This window comes from Ceratotherium simum, chromosome 16, assembly GCF_057802395.1.
Source record: "Ceratotherium simum simum isolate JZ-2026a chromosome 16, ASM5780239v1, whole genome shotgun sequence".
NCBI classification, from domain to species: Eukaryota; Metazoa; Chordata; class Mammalia; order Perissodactyla; family Rhinocerotidae; genus Ceratotherium; species Ceratotherium simum.
Window position 1 is genome coordinate 35,312,542 of NC_141915.1, and position 24,206 is coordinate 35,336,747.

Here is a 24,206-nt window from a genome sequence, read left to right on the forward strand (position 1 = left end):
CAGAAGGTAAACTCCAGGATGATTCTAGTAAAGCTATACAACTTCAAAGATATAGAAAAATTCTCAGGGCTTCCAGGCACAAAGATAAAGTGATTTACAAAGGCCAGAGAATTAGATTGGTATTGGATTTCTTAAAAGCAACAGACAAAGCAGGACGATAGTGGAGCAGCATAAGGCAAGAAAACCAAAGATTTTATGTCCTGTCAATTGTCCTTCAGGTGTCAAGACTATATAAAAACGGTTTTGAACATGCCAGGAACTCAGGGAGTACTATACTCACTAGCCCTTCTTGAAGAAACTGTTAAAGGAGGAGCTTCATCTAAAAGAGGTGTTTGGGATATTTTCTGCAAAAAGATGGTGACAGTATTTCATATATCTTTTTGAACTATTAAAACCAGGAGTAGGGACATAGGTAGAAGAATAGTACATAAATCTTGTATGTTCTGCCAAAATAAAAAGAATGCAACTAAAAAATATGGGAGGGGAAAGGAAAAGACAAGGAAGAACTAGAATAAGATTAATGACTATAGTTTAGCTGTTATGAGGGATTCAAAGGATACTGTCTGAAACTGAAAGACAGAAAAGGTTAGGTAAGAAAAAAGATAACCTGGAACTATAAAAGATATTAATTCAAAGATAAGCACTAGAAGAAAAAGTACAAAATAAGGAAAAAATTTTAAAAGACCAAAGAAAACCATCATGAAGTTAAAAAAAATCACATGATAAATATTATGTAATGCACACAGTAATTAAAAAAAAAAAAGACAATTGAAATGTACCAGTCATATCATTGAGGATTCTCTCACCAATTAAAAGAAAAAGATTTTCAAATTGGCACAACAATCAAAACCCAACTTTATAACATATAAAGGCCCTTAAAACAGCTAAAAATAAAGGGATGGACAAAGATATACCAGCAAAAAGAAATAATAAGAAAACAGGATTGGCGGGCCGGCCCTGTGGCTTGGTGGTTAAGTGCGCGCGCTGCGATGCTGGTGGCCCGGGTTCGGATCCCGGGTGCGCATCGAGGCACCACTTCTCCGTTCATCCTGAGGCCGAGTCCCGCATACAGCAACTAGAAGGATGTGCAGCTACGACATACAACTATCCGCTGGGGCTTTGGGGGGAAAAAATAAAATAAATAAAATCTTTCAAAAAAAAAAAAAAGAAAAGAAAACAGGATTGGCAATGCTGATACCAAGGTAGAAGTCAAACCAAAAAGCATTAAACAAGGCAAAGGAGGACAGTTTATAATGCTAAAAAAAAGCACAGTTCACAACAAAGATATAACAGTTATAAATATACATGCACCACATAACACCTCAATAATCCATATAAAGCAGAGACTAAGAAATGCGAGTAGTAAAAAGAAACACTAAAAATTGGAGACTTCAACACACTTAGCGTAAGATGGATGTAGTAGGCAAAAAATAAGGATATAAAAGATCTAAACAGCATAATAAGGCAGATCTTCGTATATATCCATCACTCCATCCTAATAATAGAGAAGGTACACTCTTTCAAATACAGAATATTCACAAAAATTATTCATATATTAGGAAAACATCAGTAGGTCCCATACAAGAAAACAAACAAAAAAAAACCAAAAAGGCATTTCTACCTTGAACTTTAGCAACCAATTATGTTAGAGAGCCTTGTACAAGAATGTCATAGCAGGGCCGGCCCTGTGGCATAGTAATTAAGTTCGCATGCTCCGCTTCACCAGCTCAGGGTTTGTGGGTTCGGATCCCAGACACGGACCTATGCACTGCTCATCAAGCCATGCTGTGGCAGCATGCCACATAGAAAATAGAGGAAGATTGGCACGGATGTTAGCTCAGAGACAATCTTCCTCAAGCAGAAAGAGGAAGATTGGCAACAGATGTTAGCTCAGGGCCAGTCTTCCTCACTGAAAAAAAAAAAATGAATGTTGTAGCAGCTTTATTGATAGTAGTCAAATCTGGATGGAGAATGAATAAGCAAACTAATATATTGATCAAGTGTAATACGACTCACCAATATAAAGCAATGAACCATTCATTCATGCTATAACGTGGAAAAATCTCAAAAATACTACACTGAATGAAATAGATACAGAAATGTCCATACAGTTTTATTCCATTTATGTGAAATCTTAAATAATGTGCAAAATTAACCAGTGGTGCCAGAAACTCTTTTGCCAGGAGGAGAGGGATTGACTGGGAAAGGACATAAAGGAGCTTCCTAGAATGACAGAAAAGTTATACATCTTGATATGCATTTAAAATTGTCTCAATTAAAAAAAAAAACTCTAATCCCGGGCGCGCACTGACATACTGCTTGTCCAGCCATGCGGAGGCTGCATCCCACATACAGCAACTAGAAGGATGTGCAGCTATGACATACAACTATCTACTGGGGCTTTGGGGGAAAAAAATAAAATAAATAAAAATAAATAAATAAAACTCTTGAGTAAAAGGAGAATGCAAACAAATTACAGAGTTGCTAAACAATAATGAGAATACTACCTGTCAGAATTTGTAGACTATATTTAAAGCAGTGAGCAGAGGAAAATTCATAGTCCTGAACACCTACATCAATTTTTAAAGAACAAAATTCAACTGAGTAGACTCTAAAGATTTTATTGGCTTCATTCAGCCATTGATAAATTGGGCAGTATCTAATCTAACAGATAAGAAGGAGCTTCAAAGAGCTGTACAAGGTGAAAGATTTTTATATATCAAAGTGAGCAGGAACAAGGAAGTTGTACTGGGCATTTGCTGATTGGTTAAAGTGGGGTTACTGTCCTTAATGGAGCAAAGGGACGTCTTGGAGAGCTAGGTTGGGTAACTTGTGCTGAGCAGGCAAGCAGTGATAGAATGACCTAGGCCTGCCTTCTCTGGGAGAGCTGAGCGTGGAAATGTGGTAGATTTTGGTTTGCTGACTTGAGGCTTTAGCGTGAGCAGCTCCATCTTGGGCCTAATCTACTTACTTTGACACAGTAAAAATAAAAGAATGAAAATAAATAAATTCCCAACTCAGAAAATGAAGAACAACAACAAAATAAGCCAAAAGAAAACACAAAAAAGGAAATAATAAAGATAAAAGTAGAAATTAATGAGTTGAACAGAAAAACTATACATCTAATTGATGAATCAATCCTGGACTTGGGGAAAAATTGACAAAATAAATCATTAGCTAGTTTAGTCAAGGGGGAAAGGAGAAAGCACAAATATACAAAATAAGAAATGACAAGGGGGAAATATTCCTGATACAGAGGAAATTGAGAAAATTTTGCACACTTCTATGCAAACAAACTTGAAAACCTAGATGAAATGGATTATTTCTTAGGAAAACACAGTTTAAGAAAATTGACCTCGTTAGAGATTAAAAAGAAAAAAACAGGCGATTTCCATAGCAGAAATAGAGAAATTTATCAAGGAGCTATCCCACAAAACATCAGGCCCAGGTGATTTCACAATGAAATTCTGCAAAACCTTCGGAGACCATTCCCAATGCTACATGAATTATTTCAGAATATAGAAAATAAAGAAAAACTTTCTAGTTATTTTTATGAAGCAAGAACAATACCGATTTCTAAACCTGTTAAAGATAGAGCAAAAAATGAAAGTTACAGGTAAATATTTTTGAATATCAGTGCCAAGTCCTAAATATTGTGCCATCTCTAACACCATATTAAGAAAATATATCATGATAAAGTGAAGTTTACAGTAGGAATACAAGGATAATTCAGTATTGGGAGGTCTGTTGATATAATTCACCATATTAATAGGTCTAAAGAGGAATATTCTCTTTATAGATGCTGAAAAAGTCTGTGATAAAATTCAGCACCTATTCCTAATAAAAACTTTTGAGAAAACAGGAATGGGTAGAGCCTTCCTTAACATGATGAGCACACTCATCTACACACATACACACACCTTAATCCTAAAGCCAGCATCTTAATAGGGAAACGCTAAGCTGAGAAACAAAGTAAGGGTGCCCATTGTCTCCACTATTTAACGTTGTGCTGGAAATCTGAACCAATACAGGTAGGGAAAAAACAATTATAGGCATAATGGGGAAAGAAAGAAGTGTCTTTGCAGTGACATGATAGTTTATCTGGAAAGCCCTAGAAAATCAATGGCAAAACTATTTGAAAATAATTCAGCAAGCTTGCAGGATATAAAATAAAGTTTTATGTACTTAATAATCAATTAGACAATATAACAAAAGGGAAAACCGCATTTACAATAGCAACAAAAAATAAAATACGTTCCTAAGGATTTGCTTTCAACAAGACTTGTTTAAAAACCTATATGAAACAAACTATAAAACATTCCTGAAAGACACAAGGTAAACCTAAACAAATGGAAAGACATCCCTTGTTCTTAGTTAAGACATCTCAACATCGTGAAGATGTCTCTTCTTCCTAAGTTAATAAGTTTAATGAGATCCCAGTAAAATTACCAGCAGTTTTTTTGGTATAGAGCTAAACTAGTTAATACTGAAGTTTATTTGGAAAAATAAACATGCAAGAATATCAAAACATTAAAGGGAAGAACTTGGGGTCGGCCCCGTGGCTTAGTGGTTAAGTGCGCGCGCTCCGCTGCTGGTGGCGCGGGTTCGGATCCCGGGCGTGCACCGACGCACCGCTTCTCCGGCCATGCTGAGGCTGCGTCCCACATACAGCAACTAGAAGGATGTGCAGCTATGACATACAACTATCTACTGGGGCTTTGGGGGGGGGGGGGGAATAAATAAATAAATTATTTAAAAAAAAAAAAAAGGGAAGAACTTGAGGGGAACCTAGCCCTACCAGTTATCGGAATATACTAGGAAGCCTCTATAATTTAAAAAGCAAGATATTGGCACAAGAATAGAGAGACCAACAAAATAGTATAAAGTCCGGATATGGACAAAGTACATATGGAAAGCAAGTACTTAATTAAAGTGGTATTTCGAATCACTAAAACAAAATGGACATTTTAATAAAAGATGTTGGCAAAACTAGATAGCTATTTGGGAAAAATAATATTAGATCTATTCTTCACACCACATACATAAGAGTAAACTCCAAACGGATCGGAGATCTAAATATAAAAAACTATACAAATAACCGAAGAAAATTTGAGTGAACTTTTCTATACCATGGTATAAGGAAAAATTTTGTAACCATGACTCAAAATCAAGGTACAATGAAAGAAAATGCTGATAAATTGTACTGCATAAAAAAATTTGTTTTTATTGCATGGCAAAAAACTCCATAAGCAAAATCAAAATTTGCCATATATTACAGACAAAGGGTAAATTTAGGGTAAATTCTTAAAGATAAAGAACTTCAAAAAAAAACATCTAAAAGACTTTAGGTTTCTACCCTAAGGAAAAAAGGGCAAAAGATAAGAACAGACAAATGACACACACACACACACACACACACACACACAAACAAAAATGACTCAATGTAAGACTATACTGTGCACATCTTGGTTTTTAATACCAATCCCCGCTAACAAGGATGAGAGCTCCTTGGAGAAATGGTTGATTTCAGGGCTGGAGCAGCATGGGTACAAAATGATCCTGGAATATCTGGATGTGCCAGAAAGTAAGGCAGCACTCAGAAATTCATGGGGGCATGTCTAAAGGACGCAGGGGCCAGTTCGAGGGGTTCCCAGTAACCAAATGTGGGATAATTTGAGCCCCAAAATAATTAAGGACAGTAATGAATTATAAACCACTGAGGAAGAAAATAGGAGTTAGTGAATCCATACTGATAACAAATACTTAAGTAGGTAAGTAGATATAAAGGGGACGATGAGAAAATTTCCTGCTGACTGGTAAAAGTACTAGAATTAGAAAAGCATTTTGCAGCCATCATATTAATGTTTGGTTTGGCAGGAGTTACGGGACACTAAATTTAGGGATGGGGAGGGACTTCCATGAGAAACAGAATATTTGTGTGTTTTGAAGTGTTTCTCTAAGATTGCTTATTAGTTGCGAGGAGAAATACGGTAAGTATACTGTGGAAAAACTAGACAACAGTTTGACATAGTGATCAAAATAAACATCACCAGTGAGGGGCAGGTAGGCATCTTGTGCCTCTGGATATAATATTCTGAGGATACATGACTTACTTAGTACTACGGGGAAACATATACTAATATATACTGAATATAATAAGGAAACATTGAACCCCAAATGAGAAACATTGTATTAAAAAGGCTGCCTTGTAGGTCCCCTTGGCATGTAGTCCGATTTTTCCCAGTCACTTTGCAACTTCCGTGAAGTTGCAGCCCCCTTAGGGGTTTTGTTCTGATGCAGGAGTTTCCAGTTAAGCTCCCCTACAGTAGATAAATGGTAAGTTTTACACAGGATAAATTGATTACAGTTTATATATGTAGTTCACTAGTATTCCATGCTAATCTAAGAAAAAATACTTAGGGAACAATATTCCACAAGTAGAATACGGCTTCCCAACTAATGTGTCTTGGATTATGTGTATGTCAAGATATTCATTCCAGCAGTACTTGGGACAGTCAGTCAGAGGCCTCAGGCTGGGTGCATCTGGGGGCTTATTCCCCTTGTGTTGTGTAAATGATCATTTTCTGTGTGTGCTGGGACTATGGAAGAGGTCAGAGAGCATTTCTTTAGAACATAAGTCCTTGAAGATGCTTTGGAAAAGATTCAAAGAGGCCTTGAAGTAAGAAAAATTTCCCAATGTTAATGGCAACAGCCTATAATGAAACCAAAATGTTCATAATCATTGACCCCCCCCCCAAATTTCAAAATTATATTCTCTGACAAGTAGAGTCAGCATAAGATATTCTACATTGACATTTAAGGGTCAATAAATATGTATTAGCTTCTAACCAAGCTGGCTATAAAGTGGACAAGCTTATATGAAAACTCTGGGTATAAAAGATGGTCTATGCACGGAGGTGGGCTGCATGAATTTGTTAGAACTTAGAATTTTAGCCACTGTTTATTAAGTATGTATTCCAGGCACTGTGATAAATATTTCATAATGTCTTTCCATTGTCCTCAGGAAAACAATGTCACTTCTTTACTCTGATCTCCAAGGACCCCTTATGATCTGATCTGGTCACTACATCCTCCTCCAGCCTCATCTCCCACAACCTCTCACACTGGGCATCAGCCACACTGGCCTTTCAGTGTGCCAAGTATATTCCAGCTTTTGAGCCTTTGTCTTGCTCTTTCCTTTGCCTAGAATATTCAAGTGGCTGCCTTATTTGTCCTCAGGGTCTTTCCTCACCACTAAATCTCAGTCGACTACCCTGTCTTAGTTACTTACTTACATCACATGGCCTTGCTTAAATTTCTCCCTCCAGTAGACTATAACCTTTATGAGAACCGTGGATCCTGTCTGCCCTGTATACCTATCTTAGCCTCTGTTACTGTGGGACACACAAATGTTTGATAAATAGTTATTGAATGTTGAGTGAAACTCATAACTTGCCCAAGTTCACAGCTAATACATGGCAAAGCTGGGTCTCAAACCTACATCTGTCAGAATTCTGTGTTCTTAGCACCACAATTATCTGAACAAGGACTGTCCCATTCCCTACCACCTTATCAGTTCAAATGTTAGACTTTTCCTTTCGAATTGCCTTCAGAGTCTTATTTATTCTTTTGAAAAAATCTCCTGGTGGTAGCAAATTTTGATTCTTTGAAGATACATTTGATTTATAGAAATACCTGAAAGTTATTCAGAACTGAATCTGCTAAATTAGCTAGGTAATCAAGCTAAGGAAAACTATTGGAGGGGACGAGGGAATAATTCTAAAGTGAGCACAAACAGTAGGTTTTTCTTTTTAAATTTGGCTCTAAAGGAGAGTTCTTCTAAAGGAAGAATACTAAAAAAAGTTAGAGGTTGTGGCAATATTAGTTGAACACGTGTAGAGGCTCTCAAGAGGACTTCTTAGAGAGCAGTGTTCATTTGGGTATATAATATTTCCATTGTGTGGATTGAGAAACCTGTTTTGTTACTTTCATAGTTACACCTGATATAAGTGAAAATCAGTTTCCTATCTCAATGCAAATGTTTAATACTAGCATATCTGAAAATGACAGTTTATTCAATACTAAGGACTCATTTGGGTGGTTGTATCTTGTCAAGCTTTGGACAACAGATTTCACCTTTGTTATTGGTCATGTTAGGAAGTTAAACTAGCCAGAAAAGAAATTGTGCATAAAGTGTAAGATGATACAAAAAAATATTAACTGAAGCAAAAGAATAAGGAGAGGGCCGGCCCCGTGGCTTAGCGGTTGAGTGCGCGTGCTCCGCTGCTGGCGGCCCGGATTCGGATCCCGGGCGCGCACCGCTTCTCCGGCTATGCTGGGGCGGCGTCCCACATACAGCAACTGGAAGGATGTGCAGCTATGACATACAGCTATCTACTGGGGCTTTGGGGGGAAAAAATAAATAAATAAAAGCTTTAAAAAAAAAAAAAGGAGAGGTGCCAATTCTAAAGATTTTTTTGATTAATAGTTTTCACTTGTAACTCACTGTATGTTTAGTGATGGTTTGATTTTTTTTCGTTTCAAATATCATTCCATTTTTTTTCTCTTTGTTATCTCATTTTTTTTTTATTTTCTTCTCACTAAACTTGAAGATTTTGGAATTTATTTCAGAAAAGGTTGGGGTGGCAGTATTAGCTAGGGGGTTTTTTGTGGCTTGAGTGAGGAAACATCTTTTGGAGGAACATTAATGAGTAGCATTCACTGAAGATGATATAGTGTCTTTGTGCTTTTCCTTTGAAAAGGAAATAATAATTAGCTTGAGATAATTGGGGTTTTTTTTAACCATTGTTTATGTTAAAAAAAAAAAAATAGGGTTACCTATGTGGAAATGTTCTATAATTTTTTAAATAGTCAATATCTAAAAATCATCTCTAAAATTTAAAATTCTTAATTAATCTCTGCAGAACTCTTAGCAGCAATTTTTAAAACCATCTGTATATTTCCTGGATACTCTAAATTTTAATGGAAATTTATAATTTTAGAGGTGAAAGGCAAATTAAGAAATCATCTGTTTGTTATGTGTATTTCAACACAGTTTCTTAAGGAGGAAATCATTGAGCCAGCCCTGATGGCCTAGTGGTTAAAGTTCAGCACGCTCCACTTCAGTGGCCCAGGTTCGGTTCCTGTGCACGGAACCACACCACTCGTCTGTCAGTAGCCGTGCTGTGGCAGCAGCTCACATAGAAGAACTGGAAGGACCTACTACTAGAACATACAACTATGTACTGGGGCCTTGGGGAGTGGGGAAAAAAAAGGAGAGGAAGATTGGCAACAGATGTTAGCTCAGGGTGAATCTTTCCCAGCAAAAAAAAGAAAGAAAGAAATCTGATCTAATCTCGTTTTTATAGAGAAGTGACACACCTGGTTTATGGCAAAACTTGAATTATATGATGATGATCTGATTCGCATTCAGTGTTCTTTCCATCATCATTGTTATTCTTATTAGCTAACATGGTAGCTAATAGATTTGTGCCTCAAAGAAGTGGAGGGCTCCATTTTGACACATTTAGCTTTTGATTATAAAATAAAATTATCATTTCTCGGGGCTAGATTTTCATTTTTCAAATCTCATTTACCAGCATTCGAGCTAAGGTCTTTTAGGTGGTGTATGTAAGTGCTGTGTCATGTATTATTGGTTTCTTCTACTTTTAAGACTGACCATTCTTCACAACCCGGAAGGAAGAGAAGAGACTCGTTCGGGATGTTTGACGGTTATGATAGCTGCAGTGAGGACACAAGTAGCAGCTCCAGCTCTGAGGAGAGTGAAGAAGAAGTTGCTCCTTTACCTTCTAATCTCCCAATTATCAAAAACAATGGACAAGTCTACACTTACCCAGATGGTAAATCTGGCATGGGTGAGTATAAATACTTCTGCCTTTGGGGGAACAGCCTTCACCTGTCATACAGCTTTGTGTTTGAGGGTATGTTTGATTTCATTTCTTTTCTCATTTGCCTTCCTTAGAATTTTTAAAGGACAGTTTGCAGAATCACAGTCTAAAACTTGTAATTCTAGATCAGATCACTGGGTTTGTTTTTGATCTCTTTATTTCGCCTACCTACCGCCTTCTGGTGGAAAGCAAGTAGAACGAAATGAAAACAAAAGGCTGTTGAGAAACTTAATGTGGACCTACATTCCATAGTTAGATAATAAATTACTATGTAACTTAAAGCATGTAGGACAATAGACTTATAGAGTTGAAAGAGACTTTCAAGGTAGGTCTCCTCCTCTATAACAATTCCTTATTAGAGGTGTTCTGTTTTAACACTTCCAATGTGATAGAGTATCTCTCATTACCAGAATATTCTTTATATTGAACCAAAATTATCCTTGCCCTAACTTTTGTCTTTTGGTCTTAATTTTCCTTTTTGAATTATTAGAATAATTCTAATCCTAATTACAGTGACATCTCTTGACACTAGAACACTTGGTTCTAGTTTGTCTCTAAAGCACATTAGTAACCCTAGCTGCTTCAGCCATTTCTCATAGTATCACAGTGATTTAATTCATCAACATCCTGCTCACTTTCTTCTGGGGCTACTTCAGATTCTGTGGTAGTAGGGTGACAACTTGGCCTGATTTGCCTGAGACTGTCCTGGTTTTAGGATTGAAAGTCCCACATCCTAGAAAACACCTCAGGCAAATGGGTGGTCACCTTGTATGATTAGGGCACAAGGTAGTTCAGCCTTTATGTCCCCTTTTCAGGACATTGTGTTTCCATTCATGCCACCAAAATTGCTTCAGCTTTTTTGAAACTAATACTGAATTTGCAAATAACTGAAACCCTTTGATCTTTACCATATGAACTAAACCAATTTAAACCAGTCTTGTACTTTTGCAGTTGATTTTTTTAAACCCAAGGTATAAGACTTGAAAGCTCCCCATGTAACCTTTATCTTAATAAATTTTGGTCTTAGAAATTTTTTTTTTTTTTTTTTTTAAAGATTTTTTTTATTTATTCAGTTTTTTCCCCCCAAAGCCCCAGTAGATAGTTGTATGTCATAGGTTCACATCCTTCTAGTTGCTGTACGTGGGACTCGGCCTCACGTTGGATGGAGAAGTGGTGCCTCGGGGCGCTCCCGGGATCCGAACCCGGGCCGCCAGCATCAGAGCGCGCACACTTAACCGCTAAGCCACGGAGCCGGCCCAGTCTTAGAAATTTTTGATTGCATGGGGCCGGCCCCGTGGCTTAGCGGTTAAGTGCATGAGCTCCGCTGCTGGCAGCCCGGGTTCGGATCCTGGGCGCGCACCACTTCTCCGGCTATGCTGGGGCCGCGTCCCACATGCAGCAACTGGAAGGATGTGCAGCTATGACATACAACTATCTACTGGGGCTTTGGGGGGAAAAAAATAAATAAATAAAATCTTGAAAAAAAAAAAAAGAAATTTTTGATTGCTAAGTCTGTCATCTAATGTTGAAGGCTGTGTTGTCTAATCTTGCAGTTTTATGCCATTTGCAGATTTGATAATAAGCCCTTTAGGTCTTGTTTGAGACTTTTGATTAAAAAGTTAAGCGCCACAGGGCCTGGTACAAAATCCTGCAGACCATATCAAAACACTTGACTTCATTGATCAGGACCCACTAGGTGTGGTCATCCAACCACTTAAAACCTACCTAGGTGTCTTCTACTTCAGCTTAAATTTCTCAATCCTTACTGACAAAGCTACATGAGAGATTTTATCAAATGTGTTAACTCCTACTAATATGTAGATTGCCATGGTTTAGTTATAACCTACCAGTCTGGTAATCTTCTCAGAAAAGGAAATAAGGTTTATTAAAGTTTGGTATCTGCCAGACTGTTTTGTGTACTAGAGATACAGAGATGAACAATATAAATAAAGTCCCTGACCCGATGGAGTTGACATCCTAGTCATGAGAATTCTAGTTTAATGTGTAATTCTGATAAGGGGCTAGTAAAATATATAAAGAACTCATATAACTCAATAGCAAAAAAGCAAATACTCCAATTAAAAAATGGGCTAGGTACATGAAAAGGTGCTCAACATCACTAATTATCAGGGAAATGCAAATCAAAACCACAATGAGCTATCACCTCACACCTGTTTGGATGGCTGCTATCAAAAGGATAAGAAATAACAAGCGTTGGCAAGGATGTGGAGAAAGGGAGCCCTTATACACTCTTGGTGGAAATGGAATTTGGTGCAGCCGTGATGGAAAACAGTGTGACACTTCCTCAAAGTTAAAAATGGAACTACTACCATGTAACTCAGCAATTCCGCTCCTAGGTATATACCTGCTTGTCTTTTTTGAACTTCAGTTCTTGTGATCCTTGTTCTTCTAATTCTTTTTTTTTTGTTTGTTTGTTTTTTGGTGAGGAAGATCAGCTCTGTGCTAACATCTGCCAATCCTCCTCTTTTTGCTGAGGAAGACTGGCCCTGGGCTAACGTCCGTGCCTATCTTCCTCCACTTTATGTGGGATGCCGCCACAGCATGGCTTGCCAAGCGGTGCGTCAGTGCGCGCCTGGGATCCGAACTGGCGAACCCTGGGCCACCACAGCGGAGCACGTGCACTTAACTGCTTGCGCCACTGGGCCGGCCCCTTTGTTCTTCTAATTCTCCTTTTCAGATTATTGTCTGTTATGCTAATTTACAAAAGAGGCACAATAGTAGTTTGAGTTTTGTTGCCTTCTGTCATCTGTTAATAATAGAGCACCTACCTCAAGCTTTGCACCTACCCCTTTTTTCTTGTCCGCTGAATATAACTTGAGAAAATCCTCATACTGCCTTTAGCGTTGTTCCAGGAGTTGGCTCTTGTGAGGTTCAATCTTTGCAGTAGTTTAAAGGCTTATGCTGTACTTTGTATTAATCCTCAGTTGCATTGCACTTCTTTTCATCTTTTATTTATAATCCTTTCAAACACTGGAGCTCATAATATGTGTGAAAATGCCTGGCACATGGTGAGCACTAGGAAATGTTAGTTGAATCTGACTTACATTTGTGTGTCTTTTGACCCTTTTTAAAGCCTTTCGGACCTTGAGCTGTTGTCAGACCTTCTGGAGCCCCTGGCCATGTCATCATCCTAGTCTTTTCTCTAACTTCTGTGTGGGCTTTTCTGTCATTTGTATAACAGAAGAAATTTTCTATCTGTTATAAGAAAAACTTTTTTATTAAAACCTTTAGATAGTTGGAGAAATTATTAAATTGTTAGATAAAAATTGGTTCTATTATATGATTGTAACACCAACGTTTTTATTTTGTTAATTAGCTACCTGCGAAATGTGTGGGATGGTTGGTGTGCGAGATGCTTTTTACTCTAAAACAAAGCGTTTCTGCAGCGTTTCATGTTCACGAAGTTATTCGTCAAACTCCAAGAAGGCAAGCATTTTGGCCAGACTTCAGGTAACGGTACAGAAACCTTCTTATTCTTTATACCTGTTATTTCTCTGGCTTTCACTATTTCTTTGTCATTTGACGGTGATTCACTGCATTCCACCTCGATCCAATTGGCTAGTTGTCATTTTACACCCCACATTTTTAGGAAATAGGTGAGTCCCAAAGTTTGTTCAGTCTATAAATTGAACAGCTATTATAAATAGACAAGGCCTACTATCCAAAATAAACTGTGAATTCTTTGTGTAAGTGAATTAAAAATACTTATCCTTTTCTAAACAAGTATAAATATAATAAACACCTTTTTATGTATAGAAATTGAAGCCATTTTTCCCCGCTTGTTTTCTTTTGCGTCAACATCAAGGTAGAATCTTCCAGGGTTTGGGGGGAAATGATTTACCCTTTGGTTTTGTTTTCCCATCATCTTTGCATTGTAATTTAGACTACAACGCATTTAATACCTTGACCAAATATACTTGGTTAATCCAACTGACCTTTTTGAAAACATTCATGATTTAGAAAAAAAATCGTCTTTCTTTAAATGTACTTCGGTGCCTACAAAATGACTGAAGGTTTGCCCATTTGACTAAGCTGTTACTATTATAGCATATAAACAACTTTTTAAAGACATTACATAATTGATTTTTGTAATATATTTTATTTGGGTGATCACATTTTTCTTATTCTCTTTTAACTTATTATTGTGATCATTACATAGCACTGAAAGGATTATTTAAATCCCCCAAATTAAGGAAATACATCACTTAGATGTATTTCTATATTTCAGATAGACAGTACCTAAAGATCCTGAGCAGTGGTCTGTACCCAAGTGGATGGCAGTTTGTCACACTGAATTTGGCCAATGATCATTTTGTCATTGATCTTTTGCGTTAGCACTAAAGGTATAAACCTCAGTCACTTGCTCTTTAAACATTAAATTATCTTCTCTTACCGTATAAATAGCAATGCTTGGCAACCTGCATGAGTGAATAACCACTGGTCTTATCTAGTATAAGAAGGAATCAAGTATCCACCACAGCCTATATTTTAACATGGGATGTAATTTTTTATTAACATATTAATTTGCATATTGCTGTTTTAGTCTATGCCAGCTCTGCTACCCATCTACGTTGTAGCAGAACTCCAGAAGAGATTTCTCATGTTGAAATTCTTTCTATGTTTCCTCTGCTTCAATAATTTTCTAAACCCTCGATGTTTATTTAAGCAGAATGAGTAGTATGCAGTCAAGTTAGTTTTCAGTGTTGGGGGAGGATGAAAAAGAATCCTATTTACTTAACTCTTCTTGTTTTAGGGTAAGCCTCCAACAAAGAAAGCAAAAGTTCTTCAGAAACAACCTTTAGTTGCTAAACTAGCCGCGTATGCTCAGTATCAAGCTACCTTGCAAAACCAAGCAAAGACTAAAGCAGGTAATATGGGTGAATGTAATAGAGGTGAAATATGCAATACCAATGCATCTAGTTTTAATTAATGACATTTTAATTTTGGATTCTGGTTTACTAAGCTCTGTCTGTGCCCTGTTAGGACATTATGACAGTAGGCTTCCTGATGATGGTTTTGATTTCAATAAATTATTCTAGAAGAAAATAGTTAGATTCACAAGTTCCAGTACTTGTGGCAGTCTCCTTAATATTAATGTTTTTAATTTGGTTTATTATTTATTTTTTATGTACTGATTCTCTATGCTGTGGATGGTGGGGAGCATTGTGGAGATAATTGACAAAGAAATAGGACATTTAGCAGGCTTCAATAGGGAGAAGAGACTAATAAGAGGAAAGGACCATTTCTGATAGAAGATTCTTAACAGGAGTGCAAAGGCAAGGATGTCAGTAGAGAGTGAGACAGTGAAGGTATTAGGTGGTAGATACTGGATGGACGTGTCCCCTAGGTGCCCAGTAAGCTGCGTGGGAATAAAGACACAGAGGCAGCCATAGCAGTGTTTGTTATCCTGAACACCTCTGCTCTCTGCTGTTCTCTGGTTCTCCTAACTGGAGAGCTCTTACTTCACTTCCAAGGAGCACATGTTGTGTGTAGAAGACATAAACTGTTGTTTGTTTGCAAATATATATATACTAAAGTTCATATTTATTTAGAGAAGTTCTTTAATCTTTACAGAAAAAACTTTCTTTAAAGGTGATAAGTTAATTTTATATCATTTCACATAAAATTACTTTTATATCATTTCACATTTTAAAGCAGTAGCCTTCCTATGAAGGCAAAATTTAAGAATTGTGATATATCTAGATTTATTTTATTTCAACAGCAGTCTCCATGGAAGGTTTCAGCTGGGGTAACTACATCAATAGCAATAGCTTCATAGCAGCTCCAGTTACCTGCTTTAAACACGTGAGTATGGAATTTCTCACCTTGTATTAAAATACGTAGTCTTGGTTTAAATCTGAAGGTACATAACACCTAAACGTTTTATCCTTAGGTTTTTATTTTATACATTTTAATGGAAATGTCTCTTTTTTATCAATTATTATACTTAGTAGTGGCTAAAAATAACTTCAATAAGTTTTATAAGTAAAAGCTTGGTTTAAAGAAATTGCAAACTGAAATTATTTTAAACAGGGAGTACTAGTCTCATTCAATTTTCATATTGAACCGTATAAAATTGCTGGTTTGGATATCAAAAGTAGTTGCATATTAGCGCTGTCATGTGGTTCATCCTAATAGAAACCATCCATTGTGTATGTTACCTAAATCTTTGTGATTTGACCTGATAATTCAGAAAAGGAACGATCTTTCTTCCTGTTCTGTTTTTGTCTCCAAATGTAAAATCACAAAAACAAAGAAGAAACTATTAGTAATATATTATTGTGGGCTGAAATATATACTAAATATCATGGAAAACCCTTTGCAAGAGTTTTTAGCAAGTAGATTGTTACAGAGCATCTGAAGTAATTCAGAATTATGTTAAAAATATGTAAGTTCTTTCCTTTTGATTCAATTATCTGTGATTACTTCTCTCCAATACTTTTCTTACCCTGACTGTAAGTTTAATTTATATTTAAAGGTTCTGTCTGCTACTGACCAGGTATAAGAAGAAAAAAGAATTCAGAAAATTAATGAAATTTTGTTTACACGTAACATTTTGTTAAGGCTCTCCTTTTAAATAACAGCGTGTGAACAAAACTGAGCCTGAGTTCTTACTATGGAGATCCAAATGAATTGTCATCCATTCATGGCCAATAAAGGATCTTGATCAAGGCCAAGAATATTAATTCAATGGTAGAAATATAAATTAAAGCTGATTTCATTTTTTTGCTGGTTTTCTTTCTTTGAAAGTACAGGTGTTAAGTCCTTAGTTGGTGGCATGCCAGCTGTCTGAACCAAACTCAGTGGAATCTTAGATACTTGATCTCAGTGTAAAGAAGGTGATTTATTCTACTGTGATGTCTAATAGTAGTGTCACATTTGTGAGATATATTAAATACACAGCAACAGCAGCTTGAAAGGGAACTGCAAAGCAAATCTTTAGCACTCCTATCTTGGGATAGTTCCTTCTGGTACTAAGAAGCTCAGGATTAGATTAAGTTCTCAGCTATAATAACTCTTTCATCCCAGATTTCTTCAACATTTGTCTGTTGTCTCCTTCTGAATAGCCTTTATCTCTCTTCCTATCTTTATTTTAATATTCTGTTTTTGTGTTTTAATATCACGAGCCATGTCAAGCTATTTTATGTAAGTAGTCAGGATATTTTAAAAATAGCATTTCAAAGTCCTAAAAGCATAATGTGTTTTTCATATCCATATTTTTGAATAGTAATACTATGTTAAAGTTCTTTGCAAGAAAATCTGTATTATAATAATAAAATTGATTGATTTTGTTTTCAAGTCAACTTTACTTTTTTAGGATTGAAGTGTTCTATCATGCAGAACTCAGCAGCTAGGAGCCTCCTCTTTTTTATTGAGAATTGAGGCATCTGTCACTCCATGCCTTCCTGCTCCACTTGTCTTTCTTTACTGCCTCCTCCTTAGCAAATAGAAAAAGATTTGTTTTGTTGATTTCTTAGTATATTTTAGCACAAATGAGTTTGCTTTGTTGCCTTAACCAGCATCTTCACTTGAACCCATTTGGTTTAGGAGGTCAGACCTCATGCCACACTTGATTTTGTCCTTTAGAGTTGACTCTTCATGGTTCTCCCCCTGAGATAGTTTTCTTGGTCTCCAAGGAGAGTTACTGGCTTTGACTTTAGAAAACCTATTATCAGGAGCTGCTGGGAGCATGAGATCCTGCCTTGTATCATCAGTCTTCTAGTCTTCTAAGACTTAATACCTGCCCTAGCTCTGGTTCATCAGTGGAGCCCCCTTCCTCCACGCTCTACATCTGCCTTGTCTCCAACTCAGACATAGGTTGGGAGCCTTTCCCTGCTCCTAGGAGATTCTTTTTCAAACATAATTTTACAAAACCTCCAGTGTGTAACAAGGAAGCAGAGCTGTTGTGATTGCACCAGGAATTGGGGGTGGGGCCCTCTCAGAGTCTCAAATGCCTTGTTTCTTTAACATAACCCAGCCTCTTCTCCTGGAGTAAGGGTCCCAAGTAAACACTTTATATTTGCCAGCACTTAAATGTAATTGTGATTAGTTCTAAAATTATGAAATTTCAAGAGTAGTATTCCTCTTTCCATGGTCTAAAGATCTTCTGGAAATGAAGTTTCTGCAAAGTACATTACAGGACTATGTTCTCTTTGATAATTGCTGTAATTATGCATATAGTAATTTATACTCAATTACAACAATGTTTGACATTTTTTATAATTAGCAATAGAAATTGAGCCTCAGTTGTCATTAAATATATCTACTTAGGAATCTGTATATTATGATTGCCATATATCTGGTATATCTCTCATTTTATCTAGGTGGTGGTTTTCAGGCTTTTTTTTTTTTTTATATAAGCAGAATTCCCCTTTTCCCTAATAAACATAGTTAGGATAAGAAGATGCTGCACTGATTGGTCTGGCAGGGGCGGGGTGGTGTGTCCAGACCCTTGGCTCCTGACCCTTGGCTCTCTCTTCCTTGGCAGTCTCTGAGGTTGGAAACCACTGAATTAGGTAATATCACTTTTCATTAATCCTAAATCATATGGTTACAAAGCTGTAAGTCATCTTAAAAATCATCTAGTTCATCTAATCCATCTCTTATTATAAATAAATAAACTCTTACTACTTTTTTTAGTAGCTGGATTGTAATTTTCGAGTTTGGGCTTTAACCTGCTTTTCATAACGTAGAGTCTTTTTTTTTTTTTGACGTGGTTTGGAATTAAGCCCCTAAAGGAAAAACACTCCTGTATCTCTCCTTTAAGTAAAGGAGAAATGCACTCCTATTACACAGTACTTCTGACACCGCTGGGTGTCCTACAATTCAGTTCAATTCTGACACTGTCTACTTAGAGTTAACATCAGATCCCACAAGTTAAGGGCTCAGTCCGACAAGACTGCCCCCACCTCAGACACCAATTGCAAGTTCCAGATTGTCACCTGTACTTCTGACCAACTGGCTCTAACTCAGGGTTCCTATAACCCCCTCCTTGGGTTCAATAATTTGCTAGAATGGCTCACAGAACTCAGGGAGACACTTACTCACATTTACTGGTTTGTTGTAAAGGATATAATAAAGGGTATAGGTGAACAGCCAGATGAAGAGATACATAGGGCAAGGTATGTGGGAAAGGGCATGGAGCTTCCATGCCCTCTCCGGGCACGCCACTCTCCCAGCACCTCCTCTTGTTCACCAACCCAGAAGCTCTCTAAACCCCGTATATTGGAATTTTTATGGAGGCTTCATGACATAGGCATGATTGATCATTAAGTCGGTCTCCAGGCCCTCTCCCTTTCCCAGAGGAGGGGGAATGGGGCTGAAAGTTCCAAGCTTCTAATCGTAGCTTGGTCTTTCTGGTGACCAGCTCCCATCCTGAAGCTGTATACCAAGAGTCACCTCATTAGAGCAAAAGACACTCCTGTCACCCAAGAAATTCCAGAGGATTTAGGAGCTCTATCACGAATCAAGGTCGAAGACCAAATATGAGAATAAAAGATGCTCCTAGTGCTCTTATGAGTTAGGAAATTACAAAGGTTTTAAGAGCTCTGTGTCAGGAACCAGGGACAGAGACCAATATATATATTTTCTATTATTTCACAGTCCCTAAAAACAGTATCCATAACTATGAAAGAATCTGCAAAATACTACTGCAGTGCCATATGCTAATTAGGTACACTGTAACATGAATGAAATTCACAGATGATTTTCTTCTGTTAGTGATATGGTTGAACCCAAGGGAGCCTCCAGTTAATCTGTGTGTATGCAGGACATTTAGCTTTAAAGCACTCTTTTTTTTGTTTGTTTCTTTGTTTTAATTTTATTTATTTATTTTTCCCCCAAAGCCCCAGTAGATAGTTGTATGTCGTAGTTGCACATCCTTCTAGTTGGCTGTATGTGGGACGCGGCCTCAGCATGACTGGAGAAGCAGTGCATCGGTGCGCGCCCAGGATCCGAACCTGGGCCACCAGCAGCGGAGCGCACGCACTTAACCACTAAGCCACGGGGCCGGCCCTACTTTAAAGCACTCTTTATTTATTTTTTTTAAAGACTGTAGTCTTTTAAATTGAAGAACTCCTATTTCCCATCATTTGCCTTATAAAATCAAGTAAAACGTTTTTCCTAGGCATTACAGCACAGGCCAAAATGTGCTAATATTAAATGTACATGAAACATACAAAAGCTGCAATCATATTCCTCCAGTCATGTATGTATAGACTTCAGACTTCTTTTGTTGGGTACTCTTGTGTCTTGTTGATACCGTCATTGCTAAGACCAGAAATATAATCATCCTACTTTTTCTCCCTTGGGAATAGTTGTAGTTTTGTATTTTAAAAATGGTCCTTTGTATATATGTATGCCATAACTTCAAGCTGAGTTTACTGTATTCTTTCGTCCTGCCTCCACAAATATACCTGATACTACTTACGTGATATGTTCTGGTCCTCTCTTTGGTGCCTGACCTGTATGCCCGCTGTGTTGAGGGGATAAGGTTAACCATATTTCTTTGCAACAAGTATCACAAGTATGTTTTTGGATTTTTAGGAGAAAAACAAAAGCCTTTTTGTCTGTGTATATACAGTAATGATAGTTTCTCTTTATAGTATTAAACTCGTAATCCATCTCTCAGGTGTATGTTTATTAGTAAAAGAATCTCTTGCAAGTAAAATTATTTTCTGTTTTTGCCCGTAGCCTTGGCTACACATATACATGACTCCATTGAAAGTTAAGAATAAATATGACTTTGTGTTCATTGTAACTAAAGTTAGAATCTTCAATATGTTGTCCTAGTTTGCAGAATTTCTTTCTAATGGAGATAAAACTTAAATTAGTTTCTGGCATTTATGAGTGCTCTGAGTTAGCTGTTGTGAGTATTGGCATGAAATAGATTTTTTGCAGGAAAGCAGTGGACTCATATAATAAAAATCATCTGTTTGTTTTTTATGTTTCAAAGAAAGCCTAAATAATCTAGATTTTTTTTTTTTAATTTTAGTTTTCTAAAGTGGTTCTTGTTTTTCTATTGGGAACTCCCATTTCTTAATATTGATTTAATATGGTTTAAAAAACGATGGACTGTTTTATGCCTTTCAAATTAGCATTCACTGCTTCGTATCTCTTTTTACGTACTCATAGCATTCCCTCATTCTTAATCTTACTTCCACCCCAAGCATCCCCTTTTCCTTTTATACTCTCCTTGCACTCCTCATCTCCCTGTTGCCACCACCTCAGAAAGTAGATTCTGGTATCAAGTCAAAAGATGAGTGGACTTTCTGGAGAAAGAGGGAACAATTTTTTTTCTTGTTTCTACTTCCTCCCAATTCCAGCAAGTAGTATTTAGGAATTCTAATTTCTTTCTAATTAATTTCTTGTAATGTTTTCTCGCCTTTTTGGCAAAATAATATTTCATCTTTCTCTAGTAGATGCACTTTAGTAACCACATGCCTGTTAGTCGTAAGGTATTTTAATGGTGGCTTTTTGTACATTTGCCATATCGTTATTGGGATCAGTTCTTTCTAGATTACCCGTGTGTAACTTCAGGGCTAACGTCTGCCCGCTTAAACTCTTTGTTAATATTGAAGATTGTGGGTGGTTCTTGAAAGTTATAGGTTGGCAGCTCTGTGGAGAGAAATTTGTGTTTCTGCCATAAAGCATCATAAGTGCAGAGTATCAGCCTTCTGAGAGATTAAATACTAGCCATCTGGGCTATTGCACTATCTGGGAATGTTCTTGAAGTGCAGAAAATAAGACTTCCCACCCAGTTATCTTCTTACAGACGGACAGTCAGGTGGAAGTTATCACACGTTTGTGCTGGGGAGCCCTCAGCACTTGGATTTGGCCATGTCCTGCAGGACCTGATGACAGCTTACCTTGCAGGGAAGGAGAGCCTGCAAGATAGCCCTCACGAGTGGCCCTGCAGCAGGAAGTGGTGAAGCAGATCTTCCTGGTTTGGGAGGAGCCTGAGGTGGACCTCTCGTCCTGAGTCTGGAAGGTAAATTTGTTGTTACCTGTAAATTATGGTTCTGCTAGTTCATGCTATGCCAATCCAGACTTTCAGAGGTGTCCCTCCTGCCAGCAAGAGAAGACAGATGACTTGGATGAAGATGGCTGTCAAGCCCTGGGTCATTTAGTCTTCCACACTTTAAGAATATTCATTTTAAACAAAAGCTCAGATATATCTATGAAATTACCTTATTATTTCAACACATTGAGCACATACTATGCAACGACTTTGGTGCTCTTTTTTGTTGTTGTTTTTGTTTCTTCATTTTTTTTTTCTTAGAGTGAACCATATGGATTGGTTTAAGAGGGCCTAGCAGAACCACAACCTTACAGGCAAGAACAAATGTCACTTTCTGCTACTTTCTCCTATACCAATCCAGACTGCAGGGACCAATACATAATATCCCCCACTAAAGGCAACATTAACTATATTTTTTAAGTGAGCATATTGATACTTTATTTTCTTTAATAAAACGTGACTAAAAGTTATTTTCTCCAAACAATTATTAAAGCTTTTTTTAAAAAGTCAGTATGACATTGTCGTATCTTAGCTCATAAGGGAGTCCTTTATGCCAAATTCACTTAGCAGTATGCCAACCTAACCCCCAACTTGTCAGCATAACCATGCCACTTCTCAACAAAAAATAAACCCATTCCACAAGATTTGGCAGCCAAAGAAGGATGGATACTCTACCTTAATTTAATGCATACATTTAACTGCATCTCTCTGCTCTAATTTGTGTAAATATATGTTAACTTAATCTGTGTTACCTATCTTCCTTCCAGCCTGTCCTTTTCTGATCAGATCTGCTGGCAATAGGGATGGCCTTACAGTCTAGAATGATATAGGGGGAGATAGCAGAACCTGAAGAGTCCAATCTTTCAATTCAAGAAAAGCAGAAAGAGATAGTCATAATGGATGTGTTACTTTTTGCGCAGCTCAGGGAGATAGTTATGTGTACCCTTCCAGGATCACAAATAGTTGAGATAGGCCACTATCTCCAAGTTATTTGAAGTATATTCATTGCTTGCTAGTTAAAGCAATAGCCATAAATTGATTCTGTCTTTGATTTCAAGACTTATCCTAGTTCAATATTATTTGACATTTTCTTCCTCTCCTTCAGAAATTCCATAAACTATCAAGAGGATAGGGGTTGAGTACTGTTTTAGGTTAACCCTCCTGTTGGTTAGCATTCACCAAAGTATGAGAGGCTTTGCATGGAAGACATTTGCCCAGTGTTCAAATTGGCTGGTTCATGTAACTCTTAGATGTCTCTGTTTGCTCATCTTTGAGCTTTGAAGCTATTTTGTCTTTTCCTAATTTGTCCGTAGTATCAGCTCTTTTATAACCTCACCTAATCCTTTTCTCTATGATCAAGCTTCTGAATTGTATTTAATGAGCAGCCAAATTATCAAGGGCCACAGAGACTCTTTGGTGTCATCAGCATTTATATTCCTAAATTCATTTATTTGATTTAATTAACCATTGCATAAACTCCAAATAATTGTAAATGGCCTCAAGTTTTAAGGATTAAAATGTAACGGAAATTGTAATTTGGGAACGTATGTTAGATTTTGAAAAATCCCTTTGTGGTATTCGTTTAATCCCATCTTAACCATTTGGTGTGGAGGCTAGTGATTACCAGTTCTAACACTGAAAGTTTTCTCTTTGGTTACAGTAATTCCTGCATGAGAAATTTAGAAATAATAAATTATTTAACAATTTACCATGGTACATGTCTCCAAAGACTCTTCAACCCACCCTTTAAATAACTTTATCCTGGGGCTGGCCTGATGGCGTAGTGGTTAAGTTCGCACGCTCCACTTCTGGCGGCCCCGGGGTTCGCAGGTTTGGATCCTGGGCGTAGACCAACGCACCACTTGTCAAGCCATGCTGTGGCGGCATCCTGTGTAAAGTAGAGGAAGATGGGCACGGATGTTAGCCCAGGGCCAATCTTCCTCAGCAAAAAGAGGAGAATTGGCATTGGATGTTAGGTCAGGGCTGATCTTCCTCACAAAAAAAATAAATAAATAAATGAATGAATAAATAACTTGATCCAGTGCTTTTGCCACATGTTGTTTTAACAGACTGTATTTCTAGTCTATGGATTTAACTTAAGTTGAAAATATAGATAGCTAAGTTTTGTTTGTCCTATTTTATTGGAAACCACATTGCTGATTGGAATTATTTTTCTTTCTGCTTTTTGGCCAGCTGTTTTAATTAGAGAGTAAAGATTAGAGATTACAGTAAAAGTACATTCTTTCAGTGCATATTAA

At 37.2% G+C, this 24,206-nt stretch overlaps 1 protein-coding gene across 12 annotated transcripts in view; it reads left to right on the top strand.

Moving 5' to 3' along the window:
- The window catches only part of MBTD1 (mbt domain containing 1), a 58,343-nt gene that overhangs the window by 9,405 nt on the left and 24,732 nt on the right, over window positions 1-24,206 (top strand). For 10 of the 12 annotated variants that reach the window (XM_087440962.1, XM_087440966.1, XM_087440964.1 and 7 more), the window contains 4 exons: window positions 9,674-9,875; window positions 13,246-13,385; window positions 14,683-14,797; window positions 15,652-15,734. In XM_087440962.1, the coding sequence (XP_087297088.1) occupies window positions 9,722-9,875; window positions 13,246-13,385; window positions 14,683-14,797; window positions 15,652-15,734 (492 nt within the window). In that variant the 5' untranslated portion in view covers window positions 9,674-9,721. The remainder of the gene's footprint in view (window positions 1-9,673; window positions 9,876-13,245; window positions 13,386-14,682; window positions 14,798-15,651; window positions 15,735-24,206) is intronic. The other 2 variants (XM_087440960.1, XM_087440969.1) reach the window with 1 other exon arrangement.